General features: G+C 42.9%; 1 protein-coding gene across 1 annotated transcript in view; it reads right to left on the reverse strand.

Moving 5' to 3' along the window:
* LOC109471571 (cadherin EGF LAG seven-pass G-type receptor 2-like) overlaps nt 1-15225 on the reverse strand; it is a 74506-nt gene extending 59281 nt beyond the window's left edge. Inside the window, 1 exon segment of the mRNA XM_019770925.1 lies at nt 11228-15225. Within this exon segment, the coding sequence (XP_019626484.1) occupies nt 11228-14966 (3739 nt within the window). The 5' untranslated portion in view covers nt 14967-15225.
* Between the last annotated feature and the right edge of the window lie 5798 nt (nt 15226-21023).

Consider the following 21023-nt stretch of genomic DNA (forward strand, 5'->3'; position numbering starts at 1 on the left):
TGTTAATTTTCCCCATTCATCCCAAATAATATTTGAAAAGATGGCTGATGAAATTTTGTTATGACTGACTTCTACACCTGATACCATCCCTGTCCCACGAGGCCTCATTATGAATACATTACCTGTGTGGCTGACTGCTCCATTGTTATCTTACACAACACAGAAATCCCAGCACACCTACACTGAGAGGGATTCCAACTTCACCCCTGAACTCAAGAAATTCCCTGTGGTTTCTTCTTAACATCAAGGCCACAACCTTATGCACAGTTGAACCATCAAATTCTGAAGTGATTTCAAAACTATGTCTATATGAAACCTGCACTGAAAGGGATTCCACCTTAACTTCACCCCTGAACTCAGCAAATTCCCAATGGTTTCTTCTTAACATCAAGGCTACAACCTTATGCACAGTTGAACCATCAAATTCCAACCTGATTTCAAAACTAGTATTTCTATATGAAACCTACACTGAAAGGGATTCCACCTTAAGTTCACCCCTGAACTCAGCAAATTCCCAGTGGTTTCTTCTTAACACCAAGGTCACAACCTGATGTGCAGTTGAACCATCAAATTTCCAACTAAAAATTCAAAACATCCCAACATCAGACATGACTGTGTTGAGAAACTATTGAAAGCCAAGGCCACATTAATTCATGTCTTTGGTTGTCTGACATTTTTAAGGAGAGGTTTAGCTGGAGACTCTAAGGAAGAACGGCATGTAAAGGGGGGGGGGGATTGTAAGAGAACCTATAGAATCTGACTATATTCACTCACTGAAACTGTGGGTGCCAAGATACAGACACATACTCTGTTTTTTGCTCATCTTCTACCAGTTACATTGTTTTTTCGAAATCCAAGAACCAACCAATTTAATCGGTATCGCCTAAGAAATATAAAATCATCAAGGTAAAAAGAACAAAAATGGATTGTCCCCTTCTACATTTTGTTTAAAAAAAAACATACAACATGCAGTTCTAGATATCTTTTCCCCATTCCAATACCTCCTAATCTTGTACTGGTGACCTGTGGGGGTGTTGTGTCCAGTGGGAGTGGTTCTGAGGTCAGAGAAAAGAGAGATCTTTCCTCCCAGTTTGTGGGACAATTGCTTAAAAAAACAAACACTGGGACCCAGCATTAAACTCTTCCACCTCCCTCCCTATCAAAATAAAGACCCCAAATCCTTATAGAGCAGCAGGAATGGGAAACCAGTCGGTAAGTCCGGGGATTTTCGTCTAATGGATCGGAGACTGGGTAAAAAGCCCACATGCCGTTAAATGGGGGTGGGTCTATTTAGAAACGAAACCCCCGAAAAATGCCGAAAGCGTAAATTCTTGGCCGCTGGACAGGTAAACAGCACGGAACACGTTGTCTTTATGGGGGAAGCTTAAAGGAAATGGAATTCTGGTTACCATAGTTATAGACAAAACAAAATCAACAGAGTTATGTTTCAACTCCAACTGGCAAAGTTGTGATGTCAGCATCTACACCTGTCTGTCTAGTGAAAGTTGTGTCAATACGATAAAAAATGTAAATACATCACATAAGTCAATTTGTCCCTTTACTATTTATATAACCAGTTAACCAAAAATGGTTACAAATGTATAGAGGAAAATTTCAACAAAGTGTACTGTTTCCAGTCTAGCTAAAAAGCTTTCTCGGCCTCACAGTTGATCGATATTTTTTCCAATTCTGAAAACAACGATTAGATTGGTGTGGCTTGAGTACTGAAAATAATGTACCAGTTAACCAAGTTTTACAAGACTGTTGAACTGGAGTTTACAAGACTGTTGGAACGGTAGTTTATCGGACCATCTCTCTACCATGTAGTGGAAATAAACACAGGGAGCGTCTAATTTGACTTGGGCATCGCTTGGCCAGGCAACTTGGGCCCGATAACAGCATCAGATCCAGCCCAGTGAGTGGGGAATGTTCACTAAACAAGACGACAAAATCACAGCCAGGGAAAAACCTTCCTGCAGCCCACCCAGCAAGGGCTGAGATCTGGTTACCCCCCCAAAAAATTTCTAGTCTCCGCTTGTCACTCACAGGTGTTTGTCCCAAGTTTTGGGTCAACAAATGCAAGAATTTCACACCTCAATTTCTCCCTCAAGTCAACTGAACTCCTTTGCCATTTAATGATTCTTTTACTAAATCAAAAACAAAAAGCAAATGTGGGTAAATAAGATGCATATACAATCACAGAAGACCAAGAACTAAAGATATAAATTCTATGTTTCTTTTTGCAGACAAAGCTCAAAGGTCAAAAGACAGACAATTCAAACTTGTCTGAAACCCGAACTAATTTTTTCACTCCATAGTTAGAATACTTCATGTGAAGGTTTGCGAAACATATTCTTTAGTTTACATGTCAACAGAAAAATGCAAGGACACCACTGCAGCGCCAGACAGACAGGGTTAAACAAACACCTGTCATTGGCTAATCCAACATAATTAGTTTACGATCCTTTAAATCTGTCCAAAATACAGAAGTAACATACCATAAACATTTCTCTATATTTTATATCTCTCATTAGTCCACATGTGCATAAGTGTATTTGAAAAAGGGCAATAATATTTAATAGTTTTTATATTTCTGTCCGAAATAATATACTGGTCCGCAGTAATGGATGGTATTTTTGTCTAGTTGTTTGAATAGAAAGGAGATATTTTGGCCAGAAGGGTGACCTGTACAATTAACCCTATTTGTGTTTGAAGAGTTGGAACCCTCAGGCTGAAAACTAAAAACCTTTTCTTTCAAAAGAGATTTGATGACATTCTTCAGAGGGACTGAAATTACATTCAACATGACAAAACATGTTGTTCTTTTCCTAGGCCAGTTGGGTTAATTTTGTCCAACAATACAGAAGATGAAATACATACATAACATAAATGTCTGCAGAACTTCCACTAAACATCGGAATAGAAATGTTTTATGTAATGTCATCAAACATAGATACAAAGAAGACAATGCTACGATGATTGCTAAAAAGTTGCTTGTTGTTCTTGATTTATTTTTGTGATGCTGAAGTTAAAACAGGACAAGTTTCTACCTAACACAGCCAGCTGCTCTGTATTCTAGTCCCCCTGACACAAAGAAGTCGCTGACAAGGCAACTTTACACTGCCCTTAAACAGCCTTCCCTTCACAGAGAAGCTACCCAGCTATGTGGGGTCCGACTCCTCAAATTCTCAGGTCATTGGCTCGCTTTCAAGTCTGCCCTCTTCTTGACAGACCTGAGGAAAGTCTTCATTGATCATATGACCTTGGATAGCCTGCTCCGGTTTCGACCAATCCTAACTCCTGTACTGTAGTGTTAGACTGTGGAAAGGGGGGATCAACAGCCAATACCTGAGGATGTAACAAATTGGAGAAAGAGGGGGATAATATACAAGATACATATTTGCATATCTGAAAAATGGTCACTTGTCTCCCATACACTGGTGACAATGTGAGGGCTAATTTCAACTCGGAACTTTAAGAAAAATATACGACTTGCACAGGAAATACGGATCATCATGACAAACTGGTGTTTCTTTTCTAAACAGAAGGTCCAGGGCCTGTCCTTCTCCCAGTCCATAGTTAGGAGTCTTCAGTCAAAATCTAAACAACTTCTGACACTAAAAGTTGACTGATATATTTTCTGAACAAATAAAACTTTGGGGAAGGGGAAACTAGAGGAAGATTTATTGCAAGTTGGGGCCTCAGAATTATGTTATCTTTCCCCTTTTTTATGTCCTCTACTTTTGTTTTTTGTCATAAAAATGATAAGACTGACAAAATGCTAGTAAAACTTCTGCGTATTTGCGGGGGTTCCTGAGAAAATTTAAAAAAAAACACTGTCTATATCCAAACCATAGCCAGACATGTCATGTATAGAATTTATTGTGCGCCTATGAATAAATTATGAATCTATACCCACAGGGCGCTATCATACATTCATCAAAATTTCTAATAAACCTAATAATCTCTAAAGATACCATCAATAAGGCATAAATAACTTCTACCTCTCAACACTAATGAATATAACGATTACACAAAGCTAATTTACAGGTACATTTTATATTACATTATTTTTGAGTGTGAGAGGGTAAACGGCCTTGTTGTGTTTTAGAACATACCTGCAGTAATTTTTCACTCCATTTAACAAGAGTAAGGAATAATGACTGAGGTTTGTGACACTATAGCCAGCCTTGGGGCATGTTTTTGTGTTTCGTTATCTTAAGAAGATATCTTACTAGATAACTATTCATGCCTGGAGCTTGGATTACCAAAATCATCTGAATATATAAAGAACAGATTTTTCATTTATGTGTCACAAACTAACCAGCTTCTTTAAAGCTTATGTACAAATAGGTTTGAAAATCCAAACTATTAAGGAGTTCTACTTCAATATTTTCAAGTGACAACTCTCAAAATCTCATAAGTGTTTTTTGTGTCAAGAAATTTTTTGCCTTGAAACATCTTTGTTATAAAGTTGTGTCGCATTGTCAAAGGAATAGTGGGAGGGGGGCAACCATCTACACGTACTAACCAACACATGCACATTATGAAACATATACAAATGACCAAAATTATTTGTTGAATACTTTGGGTGTCTTTTAACCTTGTGACCTTCATTGTATTCATCACTGCCAACATTATGTATTCAAGCGTGACAACTTGAAACACAGGTAAAGTACAGGTCAAGCTTTTCCTTATCAAAAACTGACAGTCAAAAGATAGTACAGACCTTTCTTCCATTATTTTACAAAACAACAAAGGTTTTTTAAAGATATTTCGTAGATTTGGAGCTGTAGAAATGTTTATATATTAGAGCTAGACTATTTTTGTGAGAGTTAAGCCTTTTTGGAAGGTAATGCCAGTAGTGCTTGCTGTGACTCGGCAAATTGTCGCAACCAAAACAGCGAGCGGGGCACTTCAGACGCCCTCCGCTTTACAAGGCCCAAAGTTCGCATTCCTCTGAAATCTAATCATTATTTACCTGGACATAGCTGCGTTGGTAAGCACTGTATGTTCTATGGGATCCAGGGCTGGAAATACCGGGTGCACATGTGCTTTTGTACAGACACCTGATTTTCGACAGTGGGTGCACAGGTGCACCTAGATATTTAGCTATGGTTTCATAAACGTAAAGGTACATTATAACACTTGTTATCACACAGTATCTATCATTCATTCAAGCATTTTTTTTCGCCCAAGAGAGGGTTTGGGCCAACTGGACAGTGAGTAAGGCTGGATGCCAACTGTGTAAATACAATCTCAACTTGATGACAAGTTCCTCTCTCTTTCTACCAACAAGTCTAATATAATAACAACTTTTAACGTATATGAGATACAGCACATTGACTTTCATTGGCCAAAGGTATGTGGACTAAGCTTCCGATCTCTCTCCCCAAAAGCGGACACAAACTCGGTAGCTGAGTGCCCCGAGCACACTTCAGTGCAATCAGCGTGCACGTGGCCCTGTGAACATCCCGATCAGATATTCCTCCCTGAAAATTCCTTCTCGCTAAACATCAGTTGGCATTAGTGTCACTTTCTGAACCTTTGCTTTGAAGGTATCTAGAACACGGAAAGGACTTGCCACATTTCAACAACAGGATAGGCTACATAAAACAACAAATAACATGTTTTACATGAAACATAAATTGTTTGAAACCCACATGTGCGTGCTAGACTACCCAACAAGGCCCATAAAAAACTATTTCTGAAATGTAACACAACAAAGGCCCACAGTTAGGGGGTCCGCGTTTTAACTGTCGCCTTGTACGTGATCTTGGGTCGTTTTTAATCCCCTCAAAAAGGGTTCACACAACTGTCGCAGCAGTTGTCTGTCCTCGTGTGTAACGTTAGACCTAACCCCGCTGAGTGAAAAAAAGTTCATCTGTAGTAACAAACTACGTCGTGACTTCACTAATCAGTGTTTCTTTTATAAAATGTGAAGAATTCTAGCTCTAGACACTTCTCCGCTCCATTTGGAGCAAAATTTGTTCTGTAGAAGACTAACATGTCATTGTGGATGGGAGAGACAGACACCACCCAACAATTCCAGCCCTATGGCTGACAGATACATGGCATATCATGGCTATATTTGGGCCGCCCTGCCAATTTGAGCCCTGGTGTAAATTTCCGAGGTGTTTCAGAGGCCTGTAGGCTCTCCCTCGCCCACTACTGCAGCTGTGGACAGGCAGGGTACGCTACACCGTGTGGACCCAATTTACGCAAAAACACCAAGGGCTAAATTGTTCGCACGACACGTGCGAATAATAACTCCTTCTGGAGCGTTCTGCCAACTTCCCTCCTGTCTGTCTTTGCTCAAAATGGCCGAGACTGCTCTGTGATTTTAGACAAGACCATTTAATGGTGCTATAACAATTGTCTGGGTCGCGTACTGACTTCTGACCTAGGAGAAACATAGCCTGGGGCAGCTGCAGTTGTCCCGGCCGCTCCATGTGACATTCCGAGGCCCCACCTGGCCGGTACAGTTGATAGACAGAAGGAAAAAGCCATTGTTTGCCCAGCTTAATTGGTCCTAATGAGAGGACCAAGTCCGAGCTGTTTTTAGACAGTCAATTGACATGTAATTTAGGACACCAGAAGGAAGTGTGAAGACACAAAAGTTGAAACAGAAACCTTTTTACTATAAGAAATACTTTACAGCTGAAACAATATGGCCTATCTCTCACTATTTGTATGTAGTGGTATAATACACAGGACAGTGTAGTGCTGTATCAAAAATCCCGCAAAATTAACACAAGAAAATACATACATTGTATTGACATACATTTTTGTAGCAAACTGACCATTGTCTGGTAGGTCATTAGAGAACAACTGACCACTGTGTTTCTGTTTCAGTTCAAAATTGGCAGGAAATTTTAAAAGCTAGCAATTATGGTAACTTGCCCTGCTTTCTAATTCTACTCTTTTAGTTGCCGACAGTTTTACAATGGAGCAAACAGTTTTATCCAAACGAGTTTGCATGTGAACTGATTCTAACTGTACACTACACTGTGCGGTAATAGAAGTCAAAGGTTTTGTGGAAAATGGGTTACTAATAGATTCTGTAGTACCATACATAGGATGGGATATAACAAAATAACTAGTGAATACTTTGAAACTTTAGAAAATCCAATAGTACTCTAGAACTAGAATCCTAATTTGTCATATAAATAACAACAGTTACATATACATTTGAGAAAACTTTTCAGTCATAAATGTATTTGCCCCGAATGTATGCTGGGACTTATTGCAAGAAAGAGTTCACACAAGTATAGAGGAAAGAGCATCTACCCCCTTCCCCTGTCTACCCCCCTCCCACCAACTGTCATCACCTTCAAACCTCAAGAAAGTCCTGTTTTCTTGCAGAGGGATCAAATAACTCTCGTGGGACTGCCAACATGTCTAATTAGCAACTATTGATTGAATAGTTGTATTAAATATTCTCTACTCTAATATTAGACAACAGTACATATTTGCAAGTTGTATGCAAAAACATTTTCAAATTTTAGATACTTAACATTAGGTTTTGTAAAGTTTGTCATTAGGTTTTACTGACATTCTTGACTACTATATTTCATCTTGTGCACCCAATTCTTTTTTCTGGCTTTAGGTTACATGTAGGTGCCCAGGTACACATATTCCCCAAACTGAATTTTGCACCCTGCTGTACAGAACAATGAACAACACGCCCGTATCCACATACCAAAGTCAATGGGTAGAAAAGCCAAGGTAAATACCGAGATGTTAGCCGAATCCCGGGCTATGTTCACTCTCCTCACAGCCCGTGTTTGCGCCCGTGTGCACCCGGTGTGTCGCTTGCATACCGGTCGGGCAACCACACATGCTAGTTAGAGTAAGGTTCACTTGCCCCAAAAAATGGATTTAAAACCCTAGAACTACAAGAGCAAGGTCATCAGATCGTTGCAAATGTTATCAATAGCAATAGAAGCAGCCTTGCTTTTTTGTCTACTAAAAACATATCTAAAACCATAATATAGACATCTTTTTTCCTGCAAGAAATCCTTGCAAGTTGCAAGTAGCGATATATAGATATACACTTGTAATACTGCATTTTTTAAACAAATCTTTCAGTCTAGATCTATTTCAGGACATTTTTGGACATGTTTAATGCGTATTTCCATCTATGCCTAACAGCCATGTTATTTCCAACCAATCAGCTCCCTTCGCGATGACTCAAACCCACCAAGTCCCAAGTGGCCGACAACGCATGAAATTATTGCGTGCCATTTCCAACCTTACCCCAGTCATAAAGCAATTCACGTCTACAGCCATAATATATCAAATCCTGGTATTTATCTTTCGCAGTTGTGGAGTCAACAAAAGCAGTTGATGAAATTCGCAGGGGCGACATTTTTTTACTGTTGACCAATCTGTTTTTGGCACACATGGGACTATCACCTCGCCATAAAGAAATAAGGAATACACAGCTATGAAAATTAGTTTATGAGCAAAACAAGCAATAAATTATCTGACCTCTTAATCATTCAACTTCTTAGTTCTTTAGTTTGTATTGAATGGAAAATTTTACTTTTAGTGTAAAATGATCAGATTTTGGTGACAAAACCTTTCAAAAGTGTAAACACCTTCACATGGGGGCGGAAAAGGGCTTCATTGTAGTACAGTGTAAAATGCTACGTGTCTTTGTTAGCTTTCTGACTCACTGAAAACACAACACGTCCTGCCAGCAAAACACGTTTTACTCCACATATTTCAAACAACCTTTTGTAGATAGATTATAGATACAAATCCAATTTTCTACTGTAAAAGTAACTGTATTATTAATGTCAGATAGATATACTATGTGTCCAGAAGGGTGACTTTTCTTTCATTCCATGGCCAATGGGGGCATCTGAGCTTCTTTTGTATCGCCACAATTTTACCCCCAAAACAAAGATGGCGGCGGGAGAAAATGTTTGCCTAAGGCAGTATTTTACGGCGTGAAAGGAACCGGGTAAACGATACAAATCCAAATAGCAGGAGAAATACAACAGCATGTGATAATCCCCTGGATACATAGAGAAGAAGATAATGCGGTAAAAGGCATTCGGGCGAGGGTATGAATGTTCCTGAGATATTCAAAGCTGGCTGGGAGAGGAATTAGACAAACATGGGTAGTAGGGGGCGAAGTCCGAAGTGAGAAACACAGGGCGAGAAGAAAGTTCTGAGTAAACAAGTGTTTGTGCCTGGATACTCACCAAGTCAGTAAAACATTTACTTTCACTATCATGTTTCTAGGCTGAAGGGGAACCAGACAGTCCAGCTATGTTTTCCTCAAGTTTTATCAAATGTTAGGTATGAAGGCATACCTGTTTTCTAAATTGCTTTAGACAACAAAAAAAGGACAAAATTTCATGCAAATCATGTATTTTTTCTCTTGCAGACAAAGAAGACAAACACAGCTGAAAAATCGGACAGCTTGGCACTGTTTGCGCTCTTCTAAAACACATTACAAAAGACCTCATGGGTCACTTTTTGTCCAACACAAAAACAGGGTGGACAACAAGAAAGCCTTCCCGCACAGGGATCTCCCCAGAAATTTAGGACAGAATGGAGGAGGGTGCGAAATATCGGTAAATTTGACCAAAGAACCCTGGAAAAGGGTTTAAAAACACTAGTTTTGAAAATTAACAGGGTGGAGCTGAGATAAGGACTGGGTGGAGGAGCTCCACTGCTCCATTGTTTAGGGAGGTCCCTGCCGCATTGCAAATTGGCTCCCTTTTTTCCTAAACAGGTTAAAGGTCTGAGCCAATAGAATTTGAAACAGAGTCGTCCCCACTTTAGTTTAATCACTGTAACCGAGACACGTTTGCCTTTTCTCCAGACTTGTTACAGAAAGGTCAGGTTTTTAACACGCAGATTTTATCAGCGACTCCAAGTTTCATCAGGAGGGAGAGGGGTTGGATCTCCTGTAGAACTCACTGTGACACTTTGACTATTAATTTTTTGGGTGAATGGAGTTAAAACGTGGGTGGAATACTGAGGGCAGCAGGATCTAAAAGGAAACGGTCACGACTGGATAATTCTGCCCTGTCCCCGCTGAGATCTAATAGAAAAGCTGCTACAAAAGAGGCCGAGATTCCTTCAGCATAAAGAAAGGAAGGACCTTTGTCAGCGTGCATACTTGAAAAACAGCTCACACAAAAGAGAGAGGGGCAGAAAGTATTTTCACAGTGACGCTATAGTCTGGACCTTACAGTCATAACTCCTTCCATTTAACTGCACTATTTTTGGCTTACAGTAAGTATTAAAACACCTTCTGTTTTACATTTCCTGAGCATATTTTACTAAGAGTCTGTCTTTGGAAACATTCAGAAAAACTTATCAAAGTAGTTTGTGAACATTGGTAACACATGTGGTCAGCAACAGTACAGTAAATTCCCCTGGACAGGAATTCCAGGTCAGAAAAAATGTTCCGCCACTTTGAAACTGACAAGGGGTGATAACTGATAACACAGCAGGGTGATAACTGACTGCTAAAGACATGTGATAACGAACTATTACATGCAAAATTATAAACACACATTCTAATGTAAATGTTACTGAAATTACACCAAGTGCCACCCCAACCAACCCCTTCTTGTTATTGTAATACACTAGATACAGCATATTAATTTTAACCAAAAAGATTTTGTTCTTTTATTCAATCTGACTGCTGGTTATCCTAACGGACAAGACTCAAAGATAAAGAAGATTGAAACCTCCCCCCTCCCCCACACACATTCAGATAGGAACCCTCCAAACTGACAGCACCAATTGCATTTGACTGGAAAGAACAAATGTAGGCTAAACCAGAATTTGAACTCTGGCTGCCAAGTGGACAAGGCACTCCAAACTTGCTCACAGATAAGCGTGAAAATGCCAGGGCATGTGTGGACTGTTGGCAGGGCCAGTTTTGGTGACTGGAAAAGACCGCGGACACATTTAGAACCAAAGTGTGATGGACCTATCTGAGACCTTTGGCAAACATGCCTGTCTTTCTCAGGCCAAGCCTCACGAGGAGAAAGAGGAAAAATCGGCGTGGCGTGTCAATCAGCTGCATAAACATAACTAGAGCCTTCCGCATGGCAACATCTGACCCCAAGTGTTCGTACAATGTTGCAAAATGCTTTGAAAGCCGACACACAAGAGCCAAGCCCGCAAGTCTCTAGCATTACGGCCAGGTATAAAAAAAACACACACAAAAGGTACAAGGTGTAAGTGCACTCACCTGTGACGCTAACCCCGAGTTGAGCCTCGAACGCCCGGTCGCTATCCAGTTGCGGACTGAGCTTGATCTCTCCCGTGGACTGGTTCAAGTGCAGGAGGTTCGCGTTATTCCCAAACGTGAAGCTGTACGCCAACCTATCCGACACGTCCGGATCGAAGGCAGGGATCCGTCCGATGTAGTCGGTCGGGAAGTGGTTCCGGTAGTTGTTGAACACGATTTCGAAATCCTGCAAGACCGGGATGTTGTCGTTTTCGTCCTGGATGTGGATGTTCACAGTAGCCTCGCTGAACAGAGGCATGGAGCGGGCTTGGACAGTGATTTCGTAGAAGTTTTGCGCTTCGTAATCCAAGTCGATCAGGGTCACCAGCTCTCCGGAAAAGATATCCAGTTGGAAAAGCTCTGGGTTGTTTCCCTTCGTGATGTAATACATCACCTCTGCATTCTGTCCTTCGTCAGGATCGTTAGCGGTTATTCTGGCTACAACCGAACCAACCACACGGTTTTCTGGCACGTAGATATCAATTGTGTCACTGGGAAACTGTGGTGCGTTGTCGTTCACATCCTCAATGGTCACGATGATATCCACCGGTGTCTTCTTCTCTGGCTGGCCCTGGTCTTCAGCATACGCAACCAGGTTGTACACAGGTATCAGCTCTCTGTCAAGACGCTTGTCGGTACGTATGATACCCGACCTTTCGTCGATGACGAAGGCGTCTTCTCCGTTATCACCGCCTGTGAAGGTGTATCGGATCTGGCCGTTGGTGCCTGAATCTGCGTCGGTCGCCGAGATTTGCGTTACACTAGTTCCCCTACTGCAATCTTCTCTCACTGAGCCCGAGTAACTTTCCAGTAGGAAAACTGGCGCATTGTCGTTGACGTCGTTCACGATAATGTCGACGTAAGACTCGTCAAACTTGGATGGCACGCCGTGGTCTGTAGCCGTCACACTGACCGCAAAACTGGCCTGGGCTTCGTGGTCCAGCCTTTGCTTTGTTTTGATGGCTCCTGTGTTTGGCTCGATCTCGAATGCGTTCAGGATGTCCATCGAATACGAGATCCGTGCGTTTTCCCCCTCATCCCCATCAGTCGCTGACACAACAAGGATGGTTGTACCGATAGGGACGTCCTCATCCACGTACACTGAGTACGGCGACTGTTGGAACACGGGTCTGTGCGTGTTGGCATCCGTGATGTTGATGTAAACCTGTGCGTCGTCGGACAACATGCGGTCCGTCGCTTGTACAGTCAGGACAAAGCGTGTCTCCTGCTTGTAATCCAGTGGGAGAGCCACGCTGATCGTACCGAGACCGTTCTGGCTTGTGATGCTGAACCTGTTGCGTACGTTGCCTCCCGTGATCTGGTAGGAGACTGTGCCAACCTCATCTGCGTCGTTTGCGGTGACGGTGAGAACACTCGTTCCGGGGTCAGCGTCCTCTGGTACGGAGATGTAGTAAACATCTGGGTTAAAAACAGGAGCGTTGTCGTTCACATCCAGAATATTGATGCTAACTCTCGCTGCGGCCGTCCTGGCGGGACTTCCGTGGTCTGCTGCCTGCACGTTGAAGTCGTATATGGCATGCGCTTCCCTGTCCAGCTCTGCGTTGGTTACGATCCAGCCCGTGTCACCGTCGATCTCAAACGGCATGCGGGCTGGCACGTTGGCAAGACTGTAGGTGAGTTCAGCGTTCGACCCCGAATCTGCATCGATGGCCTGGATGTGGATAACGGAGAACCCAACGCGGACGTCCTCAAACACGGACGTCTCGAATGGCGTGCTCACAAACTGCGGGTCGTGATCGTTCACGTCGATTACGCTCACCGTGAGAACCACAGAGCTCCACATGGATGGACGCCCGCTGTCCTGCGCTTTCACGATCAAGCGGTATCTTGGCGTGGCCTCAAAGTCCAGATTTGTGATGACTGATATATCACCTGTGGAGCTATCAATGGTAAAGTGGCCCTGCGAGTTCCCACCAATGAGACTGTAACGTATCTGTGAGTTCGTTCCTTCGTCAGGATCTGTCGCGGTGACCGTCTGAATGACCGTGTCGGGTCGTACATTCTCTGGCACGTCCTTAGCGTAACTCTGCTGTTCGAACTGCGGTTCGTTGTCATTCTCGTCCAGCACTGTGATGGTTACAACAACGTCAGAAGTGCGGGGCGGTGTGCCCTGGTCGCTGGCGCGCACTTCAAGTCGGTATGACGCTGTCGTTTCCCGGTCCAGTGCTTCAGCCGTAGTAATGACGCCGTCCCGTCTGCTGATTTGGAAAGCAGAATTGGTGCCGCTGGGGTTGATGATGGAGTAACGGATGTCGCTGTTAGGACCGATGTCTTGGTCCGTGGCACGGACAGTGAGCACATTCGAGCCAATCTCTATACCTTCATGTACAGACTCACGATAGCTGTTCTCCTCAAACTCAGGGTCGTGGTCGTTCATGTCTAGGATGTCGATCTGCAGCGTGGCTGTTGCGCTGCGCGGCGGGCTCCCGTTGTCTCGTGCCGTTACTCTAAAGAAATGCCTATTCATGTCCTCACGGTCCAGTACTTCCTGGGTGGTGACTTCTCCGGAATCAGGGTCAATATTGAAGAGGTCCTGACTGCGGGAGTTCTGCAGCGCGACCATGGAGTACTGCAGCCTCCCGGCTTCTCCCGGGTCCGGATCGGTGGCCGTCACGACCGTCACCACGTATCCAGCGTCCTCGTTCTCCGGTACTTGTACGACGAACGCTGGGCTTGGCCCGAAGCTGGGGAAGGAGTTGGAGCTGCGTTTTCTCCTGAACTTGAACATGTGGTGCAACGTCCTGACCGGTACGAAATCTGGCTGGACGCGGCGGCCCAACATGACATGGAGAAGCATTTGCGAGGACATCGGAACACCGGTGATGTCACACACAAGGTCCAACATTACCTGCACTGTAATACTGTCTTCATCAGTACACAGGGCATCCTTCGTGATCACGCCAAACCCAGTGTGGCCGAGACTTAAGGACGAGTTTAAGATGTCGTAAGACACTTGACAAGACTCAAGTATGTTCATGGGAACATAGTCAGCGGGGGAAAACAAAACCTGGTTCTCGGACAGACACAAGTTTGTGGCTGCAGCACCATTTTGGACTGCATTGTTTGCCTGGCGATTTGCATGTCTATGGAGGTGCACAGTTTGAACGCCTAACGACTGTAGCGCTTGGTTTAGGTTCTTTCTGTGTCGAAACCTGCAGTTTTCTCCGTGAATCCAGAGTTCAACAGGGATAGAAGTATAGTCGACATCTTCAGAAGTCCTCGGTATTAGTACCGAGTCCCGGGTCCTGCCCTGAGACTCGGCCTCCAAGTCTGTCCAAACAAAAACCTCTCCGCGAGGTTCAGACAATAAACTGGCTGTTTTGCGTCCTGGCGCGGGTTTGGGGGCTACTTTTGCGGTTCTGGCCCCGATATGAGCGGTGAAAGGGTTGTGATACAACCGTGAACAATCCAGTTCCTTCGACACAGACAACACGCCGGTTAGCGGGTCGAGCGAGAAGAAGCGGCGGGCTTGGTGCGTTCCCGGCCCGGGCACCCATCGGTACCGCCACCCGGGCCCTAACCAGGCATCAAACACGGCTTTCCCAACAGAAGTTGAATTTTCCAGATGTACAGTGTAAGGACTTGATCCTGGGACGTCCAGATCGCTGGAAGACGAGAGAGTGAAGTACAGCAGTAGCGTGTACAAACACCCTCCTAGCCACACAAATGGCATTTCCATACTGCAGACACTCAAGAGAGAGAGGGTAAAAAAAAACTCACAGACTACAGCGCGTAAAATTCGGCCCCGATCGCACACTACGGGGCCCGGCCGGACTCTTCCTCATCCATCGCTGATTTATGAAACCATCTCCGTCCACATGGCGGCTCCAGGGCCGCTCTTGGTCCGAGAAAATCCAAGTTTTTTGGCTCGCATGTACAACTCCCGATCTCCCGTACAACTCCTGGGCTAAAACTCGCTCAATTCAAAATGGCTCCGGCCGAGCCTGTGCAGACGTGATTGACAGCTCATTAGCATAACTATGTGGATTCTCCGGTTCTCGGCACAACAAAAGACGCACTCTCCAAGCAGATGTGAGAAGGCCAAACCGCGCCGTTTTTCTCCAGCTCCCCACTTTTGTTACAAAAAAAGTGATTTGTAACAGAAACGGAGAGCTTGAAATTAGAAACGTTATCATTCTAACATCTGCTTGGAGATCAACTAAAACTGTCTTCAATAGCACCCACACCTACTGGTCTTTGAAAAATACAGGGAGTTGTAGAAATTGGCCGAATACTAGTAGATTTTTTTATGAAATAATTTGCCAAAGGAGAAAGTCAACCAAAAAATCACATGGTTGCAAATGTAACTTTATAATTCTATGGTAAATCATTCAGTCGATTTGGCCAATCTTCTGTTCTTGTTGTTGTTTTTATTTTATTATTTTCAGCATCACAATGAGCCTGGTAGAGACTAGAAAGAAACGCGTGTGCCGCTTAGTAATCAAATTATATCAAGCGAAAGAAATGGACAAGAGAAAGTCACTAAAGACTCAGTTCTAGCTGATTTCAAAACGTTCAATAATAACACATCTTTAGCAACGAGTTTTTTTTTCTACAAAGTATTTGACCACTAGTTGTTTCTTACTATGCAATAGAACAGATTCACCAAGGAGGTTTAATAATCTTAAACCTCTTCGGATTCACAAACTAGCATCGGAAAGATTTGTCTACGATGACATATCATAATTTCTGTAACCGCGTAATACAATTGGAACAGCCCACGTAGCTGTTCCCTTTTAACCCCCAAGGGTGCATTTATCGCAAAAGGGTGCGGAAGTGCCCAAATAAGATCGCCCTAAACTCATAATGGTTTCAAACTTTGAAATTATTTGAAAACTTATCGATAAAGAGTTTAGGAAGGCACCAATCTGCGCAAGAGATGCGACGATTGGTGTAAACCCTGACGATAAAACTACTTTTTTAGCCAAACATTACTGAACACCTTCTCCCTTGCCAAAGTGTTGTAGCCAGGTGACTCAGGTCAAGTCGTCTGTAATTGGATACACGTGGTCACGTGGGTTTTTAAAAAGCCGTTCGTAACGGTGTGTACACAAGTGACATACCGACGCACAGGTAATCAAGTCCGGCAAATATTTGAAGAAAAGCTGAGAGGCATAACCGCTTTTAAAAACTTCCGTCAAAAGTGCACACCGTTGGTCAAGAGTGCGCGCCTTCTAGATTCTTATTCGCCTCATGGATCGTGAACACAAGATTTCTTCTATAAATTTAACTGCGAGAGAAACAAAGTTCCGTCTTTTCACAAAAACAGACAACTAAATTTGTCTGAATTGATTAATTTTTTTTTTGCTCGGTATACAATTACGTCTCATCCTAGAAATGCACGTTTTGGCTTGCTTGATGAATAACAAAATTTATCGAACCAACCAGACAAAGATATCGCGTTATGGAATTTGCATTTACACTTTCACCGCCGTAAGCCTATGTTTGTTTGTATAGGACGGTTGTGTTATCTTGGATTTAACGTCTGTACATGCGTTATGCTACTGTATTTCATACATCAAGTAAACCGCTTGACCGTTGCTGTTTTCAAGGCTAGGTTGGCCTCTACCAGGCTTCGGGAGGCTCTTGGCAAAGAGTAGAAATCGGCCAATAGATAGAGAGATAGCATGCCAGGGGAGTTGGGTCTGGAAAGAGAGAGTTAGGGTGCGGCAAATTGTTCTCTCCAGCAGACCAACTCCCCTGGCATGCTATCGCTCTATTTATTGGCTGATTTCTAGTTTTTCCAGCCGCCTCCCGAAGCCTGGTAGAGACTAGCTAGATGGCTCCACAAACGAAGGTAAATTTAAAAACATGTCCACAGTTTTCAGGCAAGAAAAAAATACACACAATGACTCCGCCGGGCGGTCACGAAATTTATGTCAGGTCCATTTACTCAGGTGTCCTACACAGCTAGAGGTGGTCCATTATTCATGACTGCGCATTCAGATCCAAATAATTACTGAGGGGAAAGAAATGGTGTTCTCGGTCAAAGCAAAAGTTAACAATCGACCGCATTGTGTACCTCGTTTCACAAATGACGCACAGAAATCACACCAAGTTCAAAAATGTGCAACAAAAATCTCTTTTTTTTCAATTCCTTGTCTAGCAACATAATTGCTGTCGCTTTCATTTATTCATACAGCAAATTATGTATTCATTTTTCCTCCTCTTTCAGTATATTGTCCAAAATTGTAGGGCACTATGCATAATCTCGGAGAAAGAATAACGATGAGTGATATGAAAATGAAAATCAGTGCCTTATAATTAGGCGAACCATGCGCGAACGACAGCAAATTCTTTACTCTCGTGGATTTTGTCCTACAAAATTCTTGTGACGGAAAATGTTGTCGTACAGCCTTGTCGGCGGTCGATTCTAGCATACTGATATACATGTATAATATAGCCTCCTTCTTTATAATCCCATGGCAAACTTGAAGAAAGAATCGCAATCGACGACTGTACGTAGCTGTACCTTCAGGCCGTGTTCCCGTACTCTCCTAGCAGAGGTTTTGGGTTTGGGGTTATTTTTGGCATGTTTTTAGGCTTTTTTTATCGGGGTTTCTTTTTTGCACTGTAATTTTTTTCAGTACAATTTTTTTTCAGTGCAAAAAAGAAACCCCGATTTAAAAAAAGTCTAAAAACACGCCAAAAATAATCCCAAAGGTCAAACCTCTGCTTGGAAATTACCTTTAGCCTTCAGACCGTGTTCCCGTAGCCTCTACCAGGCACCGCGGATCCGTGAGAGAAAGTTGGTGTGTAATTCAGAAGCGTGACTAATGAAGAAAATGGGCGCGATAACGCCACGCTGTTCCCGGCATGTTCCCCTCCACAGCATCCCCTCCCCTGTCGTAACCCACCGGCTTAGGAAAACATCGGCAGGACAACATCAACATCGGCGTGGGCTTCACTCACTCGGTCCTCTTTTCGATCCTACATTGTAGGTTTTACCATTTCTATGCTATTCTTTCATTAGAATGACACAATTTGTGAACTGAAACTTGGATGTCTGATACTGATGAGGTATAAGAACCGAGATAATGTTTGAATTTTGTATGGACTTGTATATACTTTAATACATTGTATTGCTACGACTGATTGTAACTGAACTGAACAATTTGCAAAAGACCCTTGACCTACCTCCCCTTGACCTCTTGAAAAACGAAGAAGAGTGGTACTGTTACATTTTTCAAGGTTTAAAAAATTCTTTCTCCACTAAAATCTATTGTAATACTAATATTTTCGGACATGTTACGCTGTATCTGCACGTTAAAACGTTTTAGGAAGGCACACGAAAGTAGTATTGGTATTGGACTTTTTTTTCTTAATTAGCATTGATAATGATTACTTAACCAATATAATCATTATCAATGTTAATTAAGAAAAAAACGTCCAACGCCTAATACTAATAGGTTCATTACTTTCGGAATCCCTGTACAAAAGACGGCTGCAATCGACAGTGTAATGAGCAAAATTCGTCATTTTAATTGACATCTGAGCAGTCAATTACAAATTTCAAAGCAATTTTGGGCGTTATACGGTTATATATTTCGTAATGACAGAATTTTCATGAGTTCGTTAAATTCTCGCGCTGCACCTGCGCTTATATAAACCACATTTCCCCTCCCCTCCCCCATGTGAATTACCTGACGTCCCACGTGCGTGTATACAGACGTGGTGATCACACATCCCAGGAGAGGTATGGAACGGAATTTTCTATGGCACACGGAGGTGTGCAAGGGTCAACAGGACTCATTGCTTCATATTGAGAATTGACTGTGGTCTGCAGTCACAGAATGTTTTAGCATACCGTCAACTTAATCTCAACGGAATACATGACCTATGGCCTAGAATACACCATCCGTGTATAGTATTCTACTGGAGAGTTTCACGACCCATGTATACGACAAACATATTCAGTCGATCCAAACCCACGTTCGGGCGAGTACCTTGGATGAACAAGAATATTATGTACACGTACATGTCTATAAAACCTGTGTGGTAGCAACCTCTGAGTGCCAAAACAAAAACGCCCTCTGGCGGATAAAATTATAACTGTATCAAACTCGTCAAAAAAAAGTTTCGCATTCTGTCTCACACACACTAAACTAACTACTAAAGTAATTGTTCAAGTTCAATTGTCCTCTGATTTTTTCAGGCAACAGGTGAATGGTCTCATCAAGAACCTTCCGATCCTCCTCAAGCATCCACGTACTCTTCTTTTAGTCCTCTGGTCGTCTGTCATACTGTCGTCTGTGTCGTCCTGCGTCATCGCTGCCCTGCTGTCCTGTTTGAACGTTGTGTGTTACCGTGTCCACAGCCGGCACGGCCTGGGTCCTGACAGGGTCGTCGGCCTGTTCAGGCTCTCGGGGGGACTCTTGCGCGCCCTGGGTGCTGGCGGCATTGTCGGCCTTTCCAGACAAGAGTTTTAGGGGGCACGCCTCAGTTTATTTGGCGTTTCTACTCGACGCTGCACACCCTCAAGTCTAGCGACCGTCTCTGTCGGGGAATAATTCGGAGGGAAAATAACTGTATATGGGATGAAATGATATCTCTTCAGCTACAAGACCAACTGAGTTTGATTTCTTTCACATCTTTAATTTTCATAAAATTAACAGAGAAATCATTATTTTCACTCCAAAATAATAATTATGCACAGAATTTCGCGTAGGATAATCCCATACAAAAAGAATCAGTTTCAGGCTGAACTGACTGGTGCTGTGGGTGCTGTCAGAAAGACACAAACCGGAAGTAAGTTAAGGCTCGAAGCGAAAATCAATTTTCACCCCCCCCCCCAAAAAAAAAATCACAATTTCTTACACTTTTCAGCCATGTTGATATCTAATGTTCTTTCACGGCAGTTTATGAGGAATATCACCTCAAACTTGGACCCTCAAAACCCTTTCGTCACTTTTTTTACCGCGCACTACCGCCGAAGAACTGGGGTGTGCACCGTTTAGCAAAGTCAAAGTTACTAGCATTTAACGTTACATGTAACGTTACTTAAGGGTTAATGTCCCGCCCCGAGGTGAATATGGTGTGATAAAGCCTTGTCAGTTGCTATAACCACAGAATAAAGCCACCAAGTGAGCGCAGCGAACGAGGTGGTCTTTATGAGGTGGTTATAGCAACTGACAAGGCTTTATCACACCATATTCACCGAGAAAGGGCGGGACATTAACACTATTATCATATAGCTTACACGATAGTCTATCCAAACTGATGCAGTAAGTGATACAATGCACATGCTGAATAGAACATAGAACATAGTTCCCTCTGGAGTCACCTGAGGTCACTGGGTAGAGTTCACGTTCTATGTCTTCTATCTGGGTCACAGGCAGGGAACAGGTGTTCTTATGGGAGTCAGCCGAGGTCATTGGAATACAACTTAAGTTATTTTTGGATTTTTTAGAACTAGAGCCCTGTTCTGCGGGTGATTATTTGGGTTGTTTAATGTATGGATTGGGATGAATAAATACCCGATTTTGACTCTATTTGTGACATTACGGCGTCATAAGGAATGTGGAATGGAGCCTTCTGATTGGTCAACGTCACCTGGCTATATGATAATATGATTTAAAAGATTACCTAAATTATGTTAAGTAAGCGAACTCCCCTGGTTAATCATTCACTCAATCTGTTCAAAACTTCAGTCTGCTATTTTTAGCAACAACTTAACTTCAAAAGAAGCTTTGAATAACTTGTCAGCGTCCTTCCAAAATTAGCCAAGTTCTTCTCC

The sequence above is a fragment of the Branchiostoma belcheri genome, unplaced genomic scaffold (genome assembly GCF_001625305.1).
Source record: "Branchiostoma belcheri isolate BF01 breed outbred unplaced genomic scaffold, Haploidv18h27 scaffold10, whole genome shotgun sequence".
NCBI classification, from domain to species: Eukaryota; Metazoa; Chordata; class Leptocardii; order Amphioxiformes; family Branchiostomatidae; genus Branchiostoma; species Branchiostoma belcheri.